This window comes from Antechinus flavipes, chromosome 3, assembly GCF_016432865.1.
Source record: "Antechinus flavipes isolate AdamAnt ecotype Samford, QLD, Australia chromosome 3, AdamAnt_v2, whole genome shotgun sequence".
NCBI lineage: Eukaryota > Metazoa > Chordata > Mammalia > Dasyuromorphia > Dasyuridae > Antechinus > Antechinus flavipes.
The window spans coordinates 230241825-230259754 of NC_067400.1; the positions used below are offsets into that span (position 1 = coordinate 230241825).

A 17930-nucleotide genomic window follows, 5' to 3' on the forward strand; every position below is an offset into this window, starting at 1 on the left:
TTTAATATTATTGTTGTTATTGTAGATCTGAGACACTTTTTAAATGAATCAAGTTTGCTTCCAGAGTTTTTGCACATCTAGGTATAGCTTTCTGGTCAGCAATTTTTTATATTAATAGTGAACTGACTTATTAGAAGAATGAATTATTTTTGATCCCTCTTTAACTGTTAAGTATGGGCAGTTAGATGGTCCAGTGGATAGAGTGCCTGAAGTCAGGAAGACTCATTTTCCTAAATTCAAGTCTGACCTCAGACTCTTGCTAGCTTAACTTGGACAAGTCACTTCTCCCTTTTTTCCTCAGTTTCCTCATTTGTAAAATGAGCTGAAGAAGAAAGTGGCAAACCATTGGTATCTCTGACAAGAACTACTCTAAACTAAGTAGTTTAGAAGGTGAAGAGTAGGACATGGCTGAAATGACTGAACAACTGAACAACAATAACAACAACAAATGGACAAGTCATTGAACCTTTTCAATGTCATTCTTATGATTGTCAAACCTATTGGGCTGTACACACTCTGGAAGCAAGGCTCAATTTTGCTCTATTTCCCAGGAAATGAGACTTCATGTCTTCTGAACTCATTAGGAACTTGCTTTGGGTGACTTTTTCCTGTAACCAGTTCTTCAGGTTTTATTACCTTAGTACCTGGTTGAAAACTTGATTTTTTATTTATGCTTCAGAGCTTTAAAATTCTATCTTAGCTTCAGGGTTTAAACAACCTTTACCTGCAAGAAAACTGAACATTTCTATGAATATGACCCACTTTTGTTACTCTTATTCCTTTAACCTTCTTGCTTCCTTTGCAAGTAGCAAATATACTTCTAAAAATTCTTTCTGTGCCTACCTTGGAACCTCAAGGGAAACTGCCATGGTGGAGCACTCTTTCAACTAAGACTTAGAAAAACAAGCTAAGGTGTCTTCTTTATAACTTCCACAAGGGAATTAGGGAGGAGGTATGTCTTTTTAATACAGTGCTCCAAATAGACAAAAAAAACTGAGGCCAGAGATTATGGCTGGTCAAAGATGGTCGTCAGTCAGACAAATAAATGCTGTCTAAGGGTTTTATTTTTTAAAAATGTGTGTGGAGTAGTAGGATTTGTAAGAGAGGAAATATGGGAATCTTAGGAGATAATGAATGGCAAAAGTATAATGCCTTCCTCTCAAAAAGTGGCTCAAGAAATATTAGGATCATAAGATCAAGAGATGAGAGAACATAGAGAAGAAATATTCTAGTGCCTCAGACACTAGCTATGTCATAGAGATGTACAGAAACACACAAATGCAAACACAATGAACAAATGCATGAATGAAAAAGCATTTATCAAAAAGCAGACATTCTGTTCATTTAGTGCTTTGTTCTAATTCTCCCCTTCTTTTGTCTGTGCTCGCTGATATAACCAGGCTTTATCCTAGTAATCCAGAACTTACTTTAAAGGTTTATCTATGATAATTATGGGGAAAAGAAGCATTGAAACTAAGCTCCAGGGAAATGAAGTCGTGGATATGGCTGCTCTGAAGCCTCAGCTGGAAGTCTTGTAATTGCTTAGTAGGAAAAAAAATGCAGAAATTTTCTAAGTTTCTCAGTGTTGGTCATGAAAGGGCAGTGGATATTCTTGTGTTTATTGTTTCTTACCGAAATAGCAATCTTGCTATTTCTTTTGTTAGATTCTGGTCAAGGTCAGGGATGATGTTAATTCACAACTTTGCTATGGAATTGATGGTGGGTGTAGACACCTCATGCAAGATCCAGCAATAAGCAATTTTACTTTGATGGGGAAAAATTTCTTCATGAGAAAGTGACCGAGGAATAACAAAACCATTTCCCCCCACCCCACAGAAATTTCATGTTTCCTTTGTTCCAGTCTCAATGTGTCATCTCAGTAATTGTGGGATTTATTTGAGAAGTATTGTATAAAAGGAAACTACCACAATTACCTGCACCTGAAGCTCATTGTTGAGAAATTGTTGGCTGTACTGGCTGCAAGGAAGAATCTGTCACAGGAGCCTTAGGTTATTAGGCTAAGGAAAGAGGTCAGCAGTCCTCACTAGGCAGGTTAATTAATGCCTTTCTTTTTTTAAGGCATGGTATATTTTCAGTGATCATTTAAAACTCAATGCATGGTTTGTGAATATATAAAAAGAAGAAAAGAAAACATATTAAAGTATTCCCCATTCTTTTCACCTCTCTTTTATATTCCATGCCCTTAGAAAACTATAGGAACTGGGGAGATTGTTTTGTCTTGAATGGTATCTCTTCAGCGCTAGAGAAAATATAGATATGTTACTTTGTTCCAAAGGCATCTATTTTTAAAGGATATTATTGATTCCTAGTTTTTCATCTTTTATCTAGTAGCCAGTATGTGGTTTCCCCCGTAATCTTCCAACCTCATGAATTTTACCATTGAAAACTTAGATGTTACATCTTTCATTACTTTCAAGTAAGCAGTTATTCATTCAACAAGCATTTTCTGAGCCATATGTTGTGAGAGAATTAAAAGAAATGGAATTTATTACAAATCAATACTTATTCTAAGTTCCACTGGACATACCATAACATGGATAAATAAATGAATTAAAAACTTATTAAGCATTTACTATGTGCCAAAAGATGTTAAAATCCATATTGTCATTCCAGAATTTTATATTTTAATGCTGTGGGTGAGGGAACAGGTAGAGTGAAAAGTAGGATGTTAAAGAATAGTGCTAGAAAAGGGTGTTTTGGACTAGGAAGTCACATTATAGGGGTGGCGAGTGGAAAAATAAATTGTATTGGCTACATCCACTAATGATTTAATTATATTTGGGGATATATATGAGATGGTAGTATGAAGATTAGGATTCATGGTCCCAGAGAGTTCATAGCTGAGTGGCTTAACTTCTCCAGGGCATGATCTTTGGAGGTCTGGTTTGAAAAGTGGATACCCAAGCAATAGCAGAGCAAAAACTGAATGGGATGAGGGTGAGGAAGCATAGAATACAGGGAGTTTGGTCAATAAACAACATCAATAAATATTTACTGAGTGCCTACTATATACCAAGCAGTGTGCTAAGTAGGATTCAAAGAAAGCTTTGAAGAGTTGCCAATCTAATGGGCAGAATATATGCAAAAACTAGATATAAACAAATTATATGCAGGATAAATAGGTAATAATTACCATAGGAAAGGCACTAGAATTAAGAGAGAGTGGGGAGGCCTTCCTAAAGGAGGTAGGATTGGGAAAAAAATAAAATTAAGGAAGTAAAGATGAGGAAGGAGAGCCTTCTGTGCATAAAAGAGAGCTAGTGAGAATAACGGACATCAGGAGAGAGGGAGTGTCTAAGGATAAGCAAAGAGACCAGTGTCACTGGATCAGAATATATGGAATGCCATGTAAGCATCTAGCTTCTCCCACTCCTAGTTTCTGGAAGTCCAATTGGAAAGATGGAGAGTTAAAGGCAGGAAGGTTGCAGTTAAAAGGGGCCTTAGACATCCTAGAATTCAATCAGCTGGGGTTATGAATCTGATTCCTTTGACTAAATCCTGGGTTTTCTTCACAACCAACTTGTTTCCCAATGATCTAATTCCTTTAAAAAAAAGTTCTACCAGAGAATATAGGGAATTGGAGGGAGAGAGGAAGTATTCTGTCAGATGCTGACCTGCTTGCCAGAAAAAGGAAATCCACTTATATCCTTCCTATTCTGGACTCCTTTCTTCTTGCAAGAATCTCTACAATCTCTTGCCAAACAGTTGGTGCTTCTCACATCATCATTTAGCAATGTCTTTAACTTTCTTCTCAGCATCTTCTGGAGGTCATCTCTATACCTTCTGTATTCCAAGTACTATGCCAGACTGAAAGTCATCCGGGATGTTGCCCCCTCATTAAAGAACAAATAAGTTATGAATCAGGCATTCCCAGCTTTATGAACAAAAGAAAGAAACCATATACCTGGTTACTGCTTCCTTTTCTGAAAGAGAGAGAGAGAGACAGAGAGAGACAGAGGTAAGGGAGGGGTCTATTAGCATAACAACTATATTTGCATATTATTTATATATAATATATATCATTTTTATATTTGCATATATTTAGATATAATTTGCACATTAATTACATATTATATATGTTATACATAATACATATTAAATACTAATATGTACATATAATATATATGTATATAATATATAAATATATCTCATAAATATTATATATAATTAATATAACAACTCTTTTGTAAATAGGAGTAGTTAGGTGGTCCAGTGGAGTCAAGAAGGACCTGAGTTCATTTATAACTTCAGTTACTTATTAGCTGTGTGACCCTGAGTTCTGCCTCATGTTCTTTTTAAAAAAAAATTATTATTTTTTACTAAAGCATTTTTATTTTCAAAACATATACATGGATAATTTTTTAACATATACCCTTGCAAAATCTTATGTTCCAAATTTTCCCCCCAGTCCCCAACCCCTCCCTTAGATGGCAAGTAACCCAATATATGTTAAACATATTAAAAATATCTTAAATCCAATATATGTATACATATTTATACAGTTACCTTGTTGCACAAGAAAAATCAGATCAAAAAGGAAAAAAAATGAGAAAGAAAACAAAATGCAAGCAAACAACAAAAAGAGTGAAAATACTATGTAGTGATCCACACTCAGTTCCCACAGAACTCTCTGAGTGTAGATCTGCCTCTTGTAGCAATAATAATAGTGCATATCTTTCAGAGTTGTTATTAGGATGAAATGAGATATTTGTAAAGTGTTTTTAAAATCTTCAAATACTGTATAAATTCTATTTTTACACCATCACACAATAAAATGTTAATATGTTGCTTTGATTCTGTCAAATACAGGTAAGCAGCCAGACATTTAATATTATATTAAAATAGCAAGAAGAAAGCAATGAATTTATAACAGATTGTCTCATATCATAATAAATAATATTTAAGATCATGATTTACAATAATTTCTATTCTGTACACTACTGGTTTGTGTCAGTGGCAGAATTCTCATTTTCAGTTTCCCTCTTGAATTCTGTTTATAAAGATTTGACTCCTTTAAGGAAGTCAGAGAAGATTTTAATTAATTTGTTCCTTTGTCCATTCCATTATCACTCTAAATCCTTAGTATTCAACTTTGAGCCTTTAGGGAGCTCACGTTTATAATTTTATAATAAACTTCATAATCTACTTTTCCCTCAATTTATAATCCAATTTTGGAGATGTAGCATGGAAAAATGGGGATAATAAGGAATTGAGTGGATTCTAGGAGATGTCATTTTTGCCTTTTTTAAAATCAAGTACTTGTGTGATGCTATCTGAAGTAGAAAGTGAATATGACCCCTACTGCTGATACTGATGTTGCAGGTGCTTGGGTTTGGTTGCTACTATTCCTCTCATTTGGACATTTGTTTCTTAACAAAGAGGACACCAGCTGTGAATCTTACAGAGATTGGCGACTCTGCTTTACTCAAGTTAGAACTGGCAGGGTCCTTGATTGCTGGTGTGGTTGATCGACCCCAAGCAGAAGAGTATATTGTGGTTGAAGTTACTCAGTCAGAAGACTCTGGCTCCCGAAGGAGACGCCCACAACAGCAGGTAATAATGATGAACTCTATGAAAATAATTGTTTAAGAAGATATTACATCGTTTTCAAGTTTGAATCATTTTTATCACATTAAATTTCATTTTGAAAAGATTTGGTTGTGAAGTGTATGTAATGATATCATTGATCACCAATTTGCCTTGAAACCTTTTTCTTATCTGGCAAATATATTTTTTCCTCCATTTCTTTACAAGGTGACTACTCTGTGTTGCTGTGAAAAGACAGATGTATGAATTTTCCGCAAAGAATGATTTCATTGGGAAATTTAGGGGAACATTATAGATTTTGTATTTCTTTGTTCTGGAAGTTCATATTAGAGTTACCTTTATTAGATTTTACTTAAAGATGCATTTGTGTGCTGTAATTAAATTGTGCTTGAACACAGTTGCATTACTGAGAACTTACATATTTTCCATTTGCTTATAATTGATTACATATTTGTGTCTTAGTGTTTATAGAATGATTTGACTTATCTTCTTATGAAAAGCAAAGCAGAAGTCAGAAATGTAGAGTATCAACTATTTTTGTATTATGGCACAAGCTTTAAAAAAGATAACTCTAAATCATATTTTAAAAATCACATTCCTTTTAATTATTTTCAGGTAAGAATATTTTGTATTCCATTTCTAGCCAACCAGAATTTCTACAAGGTTAGCATGATTGATGACAAAGTACAGTTCTGAATAAGGCAGCATGGTGTAGTGAAAAGTGAATTACATTTAGTCAATCTGGGTCCAAATTTAGTCTTTGCTATCTTTTACTTGAGGAACTTTTGGCACATCACTCACTCTTATAGGTCTTCAGTTTTCTCAGTTTCAAAATGAGTAGATGTTAAATTAGATAACTTCTAAATCTAGGAAACAAATGACCATTAACTTTTATAACCTTCACATAATTCAAAGTGCCAAAAAAGGATTACAGAGTAATTTAATTTAATTAAGGTCTCTCAGATGAGGATAGGAGGAAGATAAACTCTTCTAGTTGTTATAAACCAGTTAGTTAAAGAGTAAAGTTATAAATCAGTCAGGTTATAAGGCAAATAGAAAGCACAGTAGATGTAATACTGCTTTTGGAATCTGGAAAACCTGAGTTCAAATCTGGCCTCAGATTCTTACTAGGCAAATCATTCAACCCTGTTTGCCAAGTTTCCCCATCTGTAAAATGATTTGGAGAAGGAAATGGCAAATCACTCCTGTACCTCCGCCATGAAAAACTCAAATGAGATCATGAAGAGTTGGATGTGATTGAAATGAGCATATTAAGATGAAACTGAGACAGCTTTTTGAAAGTCTGCTTGACGGCTCAGAGAACTCTGTGAAATTGCAGTAACTTTCTGCATGGTTGGGACATTTAGGATAAAGTATTGATCCATTACAAATGGAACCTTAGTTTACTCTGGCTCAATAGGTTATAAAAATTCTAATATAACCATAGTCTTTTCATATCATATAAATTAAATAACTTCTATATGGGTACTTTTCTTTGAGGTAAAGGAATGAATAATCAAATCTCTGTTTAGCTTGTGATGAGTAGGGAATCTTTATTTTAAGGGTAAATAGAAGTGTTCTTGATTAACTCTCTCCATGAAATGAAAACTTCCATATACCTTTCATTATCCTTCTGCCATCTTTTTTCATTGCCAAAAGATAAACATCATTATAAAAGGCTATTTCAAAATCATTTCTTTATTCCTGTTAATAAATTATACCCAATTAGGACCATAGCTTTACAGTTGGCAGGGCTTTTAAACATCATCTAGTCCAGAGCTTCTTAAACTTTTTCCACTCATGACTTCTTTTCACCCAAGAAAATTTTACATGACCCCAGATATGTAGGTATATAAAATAGTTATAGAAATAAAACATTTATTGATAATAAATTACAACTTCACCACCCCCAAATTCAGTTATGAGATACCATATGGGGTTGTGACCCACAATTTAAGAGGGTGGAATCTAGTCTAACTCCCTTAGAAATGAGAAAAGTGATATCCTTAGAAATGATTTGACTTATGCAAGGTCACATAGATATAACTAGCATTTGAATCCAGGTCCATTGATTGTGCAATGGCGAATTCTTTCTACTTCACTATATTTTCTCCTAAAGATAGGGTTAGCTATATGGAAGGATCTTTCCTTCATTTACTTGGTTAGTTCACTTATAACTACATACTATTACTCAGTTTATCATTGACTCCTAGTGAGTTATTTGGTGGTGACAAGTTATTTATAAACTTAACTACTTATATAGGTTGTGAAAATAGTCATGCAATCAATCATCTAGACAGCTGAGACTTACAGCAATGACACATATGGTCCTGCAATTGCCATTTGGCAGTCTGGAGTTGATGAGGCTTTATGAGTATTTTTTCCCTCTTCTCCCAAATTTTGCACAATTATTTCCTTTTCATCTTTCTTCTTTGCAGAAGACACTGAAATAAAAATTCTTCAAAAACTGAATAATCCCATTAAATAATGATTGTCAACTCTTTTCTAGGTCATCTATAACTGGACCATCTTTTTAAATTCCAGAAGAAATGAACGAGCTGTTACTTCTAGGACTTTTGAGATAATTACCAGGTTGGTACTCAGATAAATGAGATTTTGGAAAAGCAAGAGGGAGCTACTCAATGCCAAAATGTGAAACAGAGAAAGGGCATGAGTTCTAATCATAAATTATCATAATCTCTGGTTAACAAGATGTTCCTGGAAAATTATTTAATTTCTCTATTTTCCTCTAAATCCTCTTCAGCTACCTTGTCCTGGTGGGCATGACCTTGAATTTTTTGAAATATATCAGAAGGGAACAAGCTTTGTCGAGCCTACTAACCAACCCCCAAATTTTTAATATATGATAGCTAGCTAGAGCATTTATCATGTGCTTATTATGTACCAAGCACTCTACCAAGCCCTGGGATACAAATAAGATATTCTATATCCTCAAATATATTCTATATTAGAAGAAAGCAGAATACATAAGAAAAATGAAAGAAGTGGTAGGAAGGGGCTGAGAAGTTCAAAGAATACCAGACATGAGAAAGTAAAGCATGGTAGACATCCTTCCTAAAATGTTATTTTCAGAGATGGGATTGCCTCTCAGGAGAGCAGGACTTTAGGTTGGATGTTTTTCCAGGGGGCAAGGCAAAAGGTAAGGAAAGTGGAGCAGTGATGATATATTGTATTTCTACTATCTGAAGGATAGTCTAGTTAAATTCAAAGACTTTCATCTCCAATTTGTCTAGAAAGGTGACAAGTGACTTGTCTACAGCATCTCATACAGATCATTTACCCATTCTTCCAGACATTGAAATCTATATTAGTAGAGAGATTATCCACTTTGGTAAAATCACAGATCACTGAAATATTAAAGTATATAATATATTTGTCATCATGATACATAATATATATCAATAACTAGAGGCTAAGGGCAAGTCACCATTATATATGTGCTAATTATTATGATGAGTTGAATCTGAGAAGTGAGTTTGAAGAAAATTATTTTCATCTTTTTCAACATCAGATTCCATGAATATTCCAAACTTTCCTATCAAACATGAACCTATTTTGCTTTTGAGGAATTCTTTGTTATAAGAAGTTTTAGTCTTAAAAAAAAAACTTTAGCTATTTCTTCCTTATATTTCTGTATCCTTCCTCCTACCAGAAGTAATTTTTTAAATCTCATCATCACATTATAGAATCAATATCCCAAAAGCTTGCTGACTTGTTAGAACAGTTGACTGAATCTTATAAGTTTAAATTTAGCAGGGACAAATGGAGTCTTACTTTTGGATACAAAAAGTCAAATTCACAAATTCAAGATTTGGAAGGCATGCTAAGATACTTTTTTTTTTTTTTTGTAGAAATGACTAGGGTTTTCTAATGCACTTCAAGCTCAATATAAATCAGAAGTGTGATGAATCATGAAAAAAAACCTAATAAGATCATAGGCTGCATGGGAACATGCTTAATTTTCATGACTAGAAAGGTGATAATTACTCACTTTGATATCATCAGACATCTTTTAGAATATTGTTTTTAGTTTTAGCATCAGGATTTACTATGATAAATTCATTAGTGTCCAAAGAAAGACAATCAAGAGGATAAAGAGTCTTGAGTTCTTGTCACATGTAAACAGGAGGACAGACTCTCCCATTTGTTGAAAGTGGACATATTTAGCTTAGAGAAGAGAATCAGAGAGGACATAATTGCTGCCAGGACTGTTAGATAGGTGGAGAAATTAGATTTGTCCTACTGGTTTCAGGGACAATAAGTGAAACTTGCAGAGGCAAATTTAGATTTGATGTAAGGAAAAACTTCCTGTTATGCCAAAGTAGAGTGTGCTACCTCAAAATAATTTCCCTTCCTTAGAGATCTTCAGGCAAAGGCTGGATGACCACTTATCAGCTATGTTATTTTGAAGATTCCTTTTCTGTATGGGTTGGAATGGAAGATCACTGAGGTCTCTCAAGCTTCCAACTCTCAAGCTATGTGATTCCATGAGAATATTGATAAATATTCTGTTTGGGAATATGTATGTTGATAGACAGCCAAATCCTGATTATCCAAGGACTTGGTTTTTTGACCATATCATACACCTGTCAGAAAGGCTAGGGAAAAGCCAAGGAGCTCAAATCATTCCTTTCCCCTAGTATACTGCCTTTGGGTAAGAGACCTCAAATTTGAATTCTTGCTTTGATGCTTATGATCTATATAATCTTGAGTAAATCATTTATTTTTTCTGGGTAACAGTTGCCTTATCTATGAGGTAACTCCCCATTCTAGATCTTAGGCTCTTGTTTTCTTCTTGATTTTTTGTTTTATTAGCAACTATCCATGGAAGATATGACACTAATGAGAAAATGTGCTTAGGGAAAAAAAAGGGGGAAATAAGTGGCTAAAACTAAGTTTAGACCTGTTGTTGTTTAGTCATTTCAGTTGTGTCTGACTTTTTGTGATCCCTTTGAGGTTTTCTTGGGAAAGGGACTGGAGCAGTGTGCTATTTCCTTCTCCAGTTCATTTTACAGATAAGGAAACTGAGGCAAATAGGGTTAAGTATCTGAGGCCAGATTTAAACTCAGGAAGATGATGAGTCTTCCTGCTGCCAAGCCCAATGCTTACAATAGCTATGTTGCTACCATTATTTCTTATGAATAAATGAATTGATAATGTGTACTCATGGAATAATTTGGTGCTAGAGTGGAGTCAGAGAGGAAGCTAATTGTTATACTGTAGCACTTTTTCCCTTTCACTAATTGTACAAAACCTGTTTTTTGCTGCAGAGAAACCATTTCAATAAATATTCAAGCCTTTCTCCAGAAAAACCAAGTGATTCCTCTCTCAATGACTCATCAATACCTCCATGCAGATATAGAGACCCAAGTAACCATTGCATCAGTTATTTTGGCAGGAGTCTATGGACTGATCATATTTGAGGTAAATATATCTCTTTTTAATGACTTGTCTTTTCCGAGAACTAAATATTTACTACCTAACTCTATATCTGTGGAGGTCTAACACTGATCGAATAGGATCTTTTCAATTAGCATATTCTCCTATTAATGGGAGAAAACTGATTTGAAGTTGAATTGATTTTTTGAACTTTAGGAATCTTCATTTGTTAAAAATAAAATAAAAAAACTCAAAAAGTGCATTTTAGTGTCTCATAAACATTTGTGTTGAAAGAATCTGAATAAACTCCATCTTTAATGTGTATTTGTATTCTTATCTCCATGAAAGGTTTGCTATACAATTCAGTTTTTTTCTATCAATTTAGAAAATGAGTATTTTCCCAAAGGATTTTACTTTATCTCTTTATTGGTTAGAAAGCATATATATATTTTACAGTGGGAGAAAAGAAAAAAAAATCTCTCAAAATGTATTATGTTTTAAAATTAATTTGCATTTACTTTGTGCGTGTCTTGTAGATGTCTATTTATGTAAATGTTATCTCCTTCATTAGAAGGTAAACTTCTTGAAGAAAGCAGCTGTGTTTTTTGGTTATATTTGTATCCCCAGTGCTTAGCACAATTCCTGACACATAATAAGGACTTGTTGATTGTTTGAACACCAAATATCTATATACCATAATAGAATATTTGTTTTCCTGAGCAGTCTAGAACAAAGAGTAACCACCTTTATAAGAAGTAAATTTTAAAGAGTTTACTAGATGAAAAAAATATGAACAAGGGCACAACTACAAGTACATGGAGGAATGTAGAGATGGATAGGGCATTGAGAACAGGGAAAAGATATTTTTTAATTTCAGTAAATTTATTTGAGTTTATCCCATGTTACATTGTGAATTAATAGAGATCAATTTGCTTTTGACTTGTAGGGAGTTGGGTGCAGATATACAAAAGCCTAGAAGATATTCATGGGTTTGTTTTTAATCCTTCATATTGTGTGGCTAAAAGTCATATGTCATAATTAATTTATTTTTATCTTTTCCCAAGTTTCTCTCATTGTTTTCCATGAGTTGGAGTTAAGGGAAAAGAATGGATCAGTTAAAAGAAGATATTTTATAATATAATATAAAATATAATATGTACCACTTTTTGCTTAACATGAATATTCTGAGTTCACTTGGGGAAAACTTTCACTTATTCGGTTCAATGAACCTCTTAAGATGAAACTAAAAAATTCAAAATTTGGTATCCAGATAACAGTATTACTAACCTCCACATTTTATTTATACATTTGTTTTTTTGATGTTGGAAGAACTTTCCCTATTCATGAGCTTAGAGAGAATCAAGAGAGCTCCAATCCTCAGTATAAATATAAAAATTGAAATAAATTAATACAACAATAAATATTTTGAGCACCTTCTGAATAGATATCACTATTTTGTACATAAGGAAAGAGAGAAATTAAATAAGACCTGGTCCTTAATCTCAAGGACTGTATAGTCTAGTAAAAATAGATTTCCGTTTAAAAGAATCAGTTCACTTGAAGAGCATGTCTGCTTCTGAGAAAAGCAATTGATGAATTAAATCTGCATTGATAGTTCACTTGTCTAGAACATAGGTCTGTTCATACTTTAAGAGAAGCATTTAGTGAAATTAAGTCTGACTCTTGAGTTCTGAGACAATACTTGATTCTTTCATTGCAACAAGCTGTGAAATATTGGAGCACATGGAGAGCACAATGTATTTCAGTGATTTGAATAAGAAGAATTAGAGAATTTTGAGGTTGATAAATGGGGAAATATGGACATCAGAAAGGTTGCAAGACTAAAGGACAAATGTAATTTATATAATAATAGCCAGAAGATTAGAATTTTGTTGCTAATCATAAATTGTTATGTTTATGTTTGGGAGGTTTCCAACCTCCTCATTTACAGATGAGCTCAGATACTCAGATTCTTTCCTACTGGTCCAAATAACAGTTAATAAGGGAAAATAAGTAGAATTGCAAAAAGGACAAAAGAAAGCCTGGAGTCTCTCTTGCCTTCTTTTTCTCATTTGTGACAGCATGGTTTTGTTATTTTATTCTGTCCATTAACTGTAGAGAGGAGCTTTCTGTGCGTTCAGACAAAACAGCTACACCACAAAACCCATGCAACACTGAAGGGCATCCCACTGACAAGAATTATGAAATGATGGAAGCCTGAGGGCTGTGTGAGAGAAGAGATAGAATTAGGAATACTATCTGACCTGGATCATAAAGCCAGATTAGAGATGAGAACCAAAGTGTAAAAATATAACCCAGGCAAGGCTTTGAATTCAGAGTTTAAATTGGATTTGTGGTTTAATGAATGGAGTAACTATTTTGCTGCCCATTCTGATCTAAGATGACAAACCTGTGAAAAACCTTGAATGGAATCTTTTTATTTGATTTTATTTTTTGGTATAATTTCATTCAGCAAGGCTCCCATTTCTCTTATATTAAGTAATTATGTTCCAAAAGGATAAAAAAGCCTGACAAAACCTCCCATAAAGTTCCTCATTCCTGTTGCTGATTATTCTTCACAATCTCTCTGACTCTTTTAACCTTTAGACTGGGGCCATAGAAATGTGAAATCATCCAGGCTTTTCCTTACTTTTCTGAAATGAAAGCTACTGCCATATGGGAGAGGGGAAGAACTCAACAATTCAAACAATATAATATTTCCAAGACCTAAATAATCTTTCTTTTTGCATGTTTTAAAATGAAATCTTTTTTTCTCTTAAATTTGGAAACCTCATTATGATATAGTGATCTTTATGGTAATTCTGGGTTCTTGTAGACTATTCTCAAAAAAGCATAGGTGCCTGACAGCTCCTAACCAAACTCTTCCCTGTGTTAGTGGTGGATAAAATCCAATTAATCCATTTTTTTTATTAAGATGGTCACCAGAAGGTTTAACACCAGATGAATGATCATTTTTATCTATGGACCCTCACAAAACTGTCTATTATGGTGTGGAAGAACTGTCATCTCCATTAGGGGAGATGATACCCATGTTTATGGCACAGCAAGTGTTGTAGTGATTAATAATATTAATTGCCATTTATATAACACTTGATTTATATAGCTTTTAATTTCTTAAATATCTTATGCTCATTTTCTCCCCTATACAAATACATATTCATCAGCAAATTTGCAAGGGACCGAACACATTCAATTGCCACTTTTTTTCTTCTAGCCTCTGGAACAATCTCTTTATATAGTTCCATGAGCCACATCTCCTATACCATCAATTCAAGTGAATTCAGTTCAGCAAACATTTTAAGTGTCTACTACATCTTAAACAGATGGTAGATGCTGAGGATACAAAATCAAAAAGAAAACAGTTCTGCCGTCAAGGTTTTTGCGTTTTGTTGGGGGAAAACAGCAGCCACAATAATCAATTGATAAGCATGTTAAAAATACCTACCATGAATTAAGCATAGTGCCAAGTATTCCAAGGAACTTATATTATACCAATAAGTAAATTATACATACACACAATTTGCTATTTAATTTATGAAATTATGAAATAGAGATTTCATATAAATATAATTCATATAAATAGAGATTAGTTCTTTGGATACTCAAAAGAAAGAGTATGATGCTAGTGGGAAGTAAGACTACAATTATATTTCAATAAGGCACAGAGGATGTAGGGATAAGCAGCACAGAAAGTATAGAGACAAGCTATGCAAGGGGGCAGGGTGAATACAGAGGCAGATGGTTGAGTATGGGGATGGGGAAGGGGATGGTAAGTGCAGGTACCATGGGGAAAAGAATAGGGATGGGGAAATCATTTATATAACTGTGGTTCAGTATTGGGACTATTCAAATAGCATAGGCCCTTAGGAGTTGGAATAGTACCTGAGAGCCAAGAATTTGATGTCTCATTTTTATAGAATTTTTTAAAATTTATTTTATCCATGTCACCTTGGGATTAGCTCTTTAACATTCCTAAATTATCTCAAAGTCATCAGTAAAACTTTAAAGTTAACATGTCCACATCTTCTCAAAATCACCACTACTATTTGTTATTCTATTACTCTTACCACTAATGTCTGAAATTTAACTGAGAATTATGTGTTTTAAGACCAAAAGGTCCTGACAAGTCCTATATGGCTTCCTCTGATTCAGCCCAAGTCTCAGGATGTGATTTTTGCTTACTGCATGAGACTGTTTGCAAATTATGTTACTTTGATCTGGGGGACAGTTTATATATGACTTCTAGATTCTCATTACTATATTATTTCCTGCTAGTGTTATTGGTTATTTATGAACATATGTGCTATTTAGAAGCAGGGATAGTGGTGGCAGTCAGGAGGACTAGAACAAGATACATATTTAACACACACACATAGACATACATGTGTTATATATGTCTGTATACACATGTATTATGTGTGTATATATACATACATAGGCATATAATTTTGATAGTTTGTGGAGCATTATCTGGAGGCAATAGCAAAGGCATCTTGTAGGAAGTAGCATTTGAACTGAACCTTGATATCTTTTCCCATTATATCTGCTAAATTATGAGAAAATATGGTTCAATATTATGACTTTCAAAGCTATATAAACTATTTTAACATACATCACCTTTATTACATATTTCCATAGTTCATAAGTGTTTTGAGTTTCCTTTCATTTTATTGTAGCTGAATGCTACATTATATATAGAGAATTTTAGGATCTGCATATATACATGCTTTTATATACTCTCAAAAAATCACAAACTATGTCTTAATTTCATCTAAAATACTATTGTAGATCCCCAAATGTTTTCCAAGAGTTCTTTAATTTAATTAAATTAATAAATAGTGCACATAAGGTATGCTTGATAAAGTAAACAGAATTTGCATTGTTTTTAAACAGATGAAGCTGTGAATATATATTATCCTCAGCTAAAAACTGCATTTTGCTTTTGTAATAGCTGGGAAAAATGTTAATGATAGAAAATGTATTTTTGTCATCAATTAAATGACATCTTAAAATATTTATATAAGAAGAATTCATCAAATTGAATTGAGTTATAATGAATTGGTACAGCTATGGAAGAGCTATAGGACAAGTAGAAATCACAAGATTTTAGCTCTAGCAGATCCCAGTTGTTATTAAGTTCAGAGAATTCTCATGCTGTGGTCCACAACACTCTTGAGCGTGATTTAAACCAAATTAAATGTTATTGGAAATATTTAGGAAAATAAAAACACAATAAATATAATTAATATCAATATGTCATAGTATAAAAAGGTATTTCTCATGTTTCAAAATGTCTTTTTTTTATTCCATATAAGGTATGCTTCATGTTCTTGTATCCAGCTTTCTCTGTGTTCTACTGTTATGCTTCTCATTCCTTCCTAGAATGCTTTTTCTAACCATAACTCTTTTGTTTGTAATTGTTCATTTTTAGGAAAAATATGTATGTGAGGGAAAAGACAATTTCAAACAAACTGAAGCAAATGAGGAATTTGAGTTAAGGAATTGTTATTACCAAATAAGACTTTTGAAGGACTCTTGGTACAATGCATAGTGTACAGTAGGCCATTTGCCTAACAAACAAATGTATTTCTAAGTGATTTAATTATTATGAAATTAAACTTCAGTAATGTCTTTTGCCAGAAGAACAAAAGTTGTAGTTATGAAAGCTCATGAATCAGTACCTTGGTCAGGGATAGTGGTATAAACTGAAGAATCAGTACTATGGCTAGGGACAGCAGAACTGCTTGCAGCTGAGTTGGATCACCATTACAGTTATATAGGAGTAGTATGTGGAGGATTGAGGAGGAGGAAGAAGGTTGTTTATTGGGCATAAACATATAGGTTAATTTTTGGAGCTTTGTATCATCTTTGATTGTTTTCAGAAAGTACCTTAGACCCACATGAGCTTCCATGGTATGAAAAGCATATAAAATGTATATGTCAGTATTTCTTAATGATGATGTGTCTCTGTGTCCCTTTTAATAAGCCAGACCTCAGGATGACACCTAAAAAAATTTAGTGCCAGTCTGTGTTTTCCTACTCTCTGAGTATTCCTTATGTGATAGCTACATTTGGTGCCTCCTGGAGATCAGCATTTCCAGGTTGGAGTCTATGATGGTAAGGCTTTTGTGATTTAGTTGGTTAATATTTCTGAAATGCCTATCCTGGGCATAAATAATTTGAGAAGTCAAGGCTTAATGAGTGGGACATGATTATGAGAGTGCATAACTCTTTTGTTGGTTTCTATTCTTTCTGTATGTCTGTATCATTTATTTGGGGTATATGAGGTCTTGCTGAGCTTTCTTCAGCACTGCTCCATCCTTTTTTTGGTGTCCACCTTTCATCCAACTTATACCTGTGTCTCAAAGAAGCTGCAGCATGTTCAGTGGCCATACCTCAGTGAAAACATCTTGGCAGATGAGCTAAACCAAATTGAGAGTAACTAATATACCTCAAACCCATGGGTGAAGAGAAGAGAATGTCTACCCCAAATATGTAAAGACTTCTTCCAAGAGAATGGGTGAATGATAACAATTTGTCCTGATGGCCATCAAGGTGACTATAGCAGAAACTGTGGAACTTGGTCAGACATTGAAGGTGACATTCTGGACCATCTCCAATTATCCTGACTTTTGTCCTTTCACAGGACTTTAATGACTAGAAGAGAGTGAGACTGATGACTTTGTGTAACTCTACCTCATTTACATCCAATTCACATGCAAGTCAAGACATATAAATGTCATTAGTTCTCTTTGAAATGAATGAACATCATTCATTTATCAACATATTGGTATTTATATCATCATATTGACATTTATTTTATGATGTTATGTAGGGGTAGGCAGGAAGGTCAAATTTAAGAGAAAAGTTTTAAAAAAGAAAGATACAAACATCTTAAACTTCTCCTTTTTGTTCCTTTATCTATAGTCCCTCAGGGTATC

At 33.7% G+C, this 17930-nt stretch overlaps 1 protein-coding gene across 1 annotated transcript in view; it reads left to right on the forward strand.

Annotated features, from left to right (window-relative positions):
* Positions 1–17930, forward strand: part of OCA2 (OCA2 melanosomal transmembrane protein) — a 533107-nt gene that overhangs the window by 26669 nt on the left and 488508 nt on the right. Inside the window, exons 6-8 of the mRNA XM_051990569.1 lie at positions 5411–5574; positions 8078–8160; positions 10860–11013. Coding sequence (XP_051846529.1) covers positions 5411–5574; positions 8078–8160; positions 10860–11013 — 401 coding nt within the window. The remainder of the gene's footprint in view (positions 1–5410; positions 5575–8077; positions 8161–10859; positions 11014–17930) is intronic.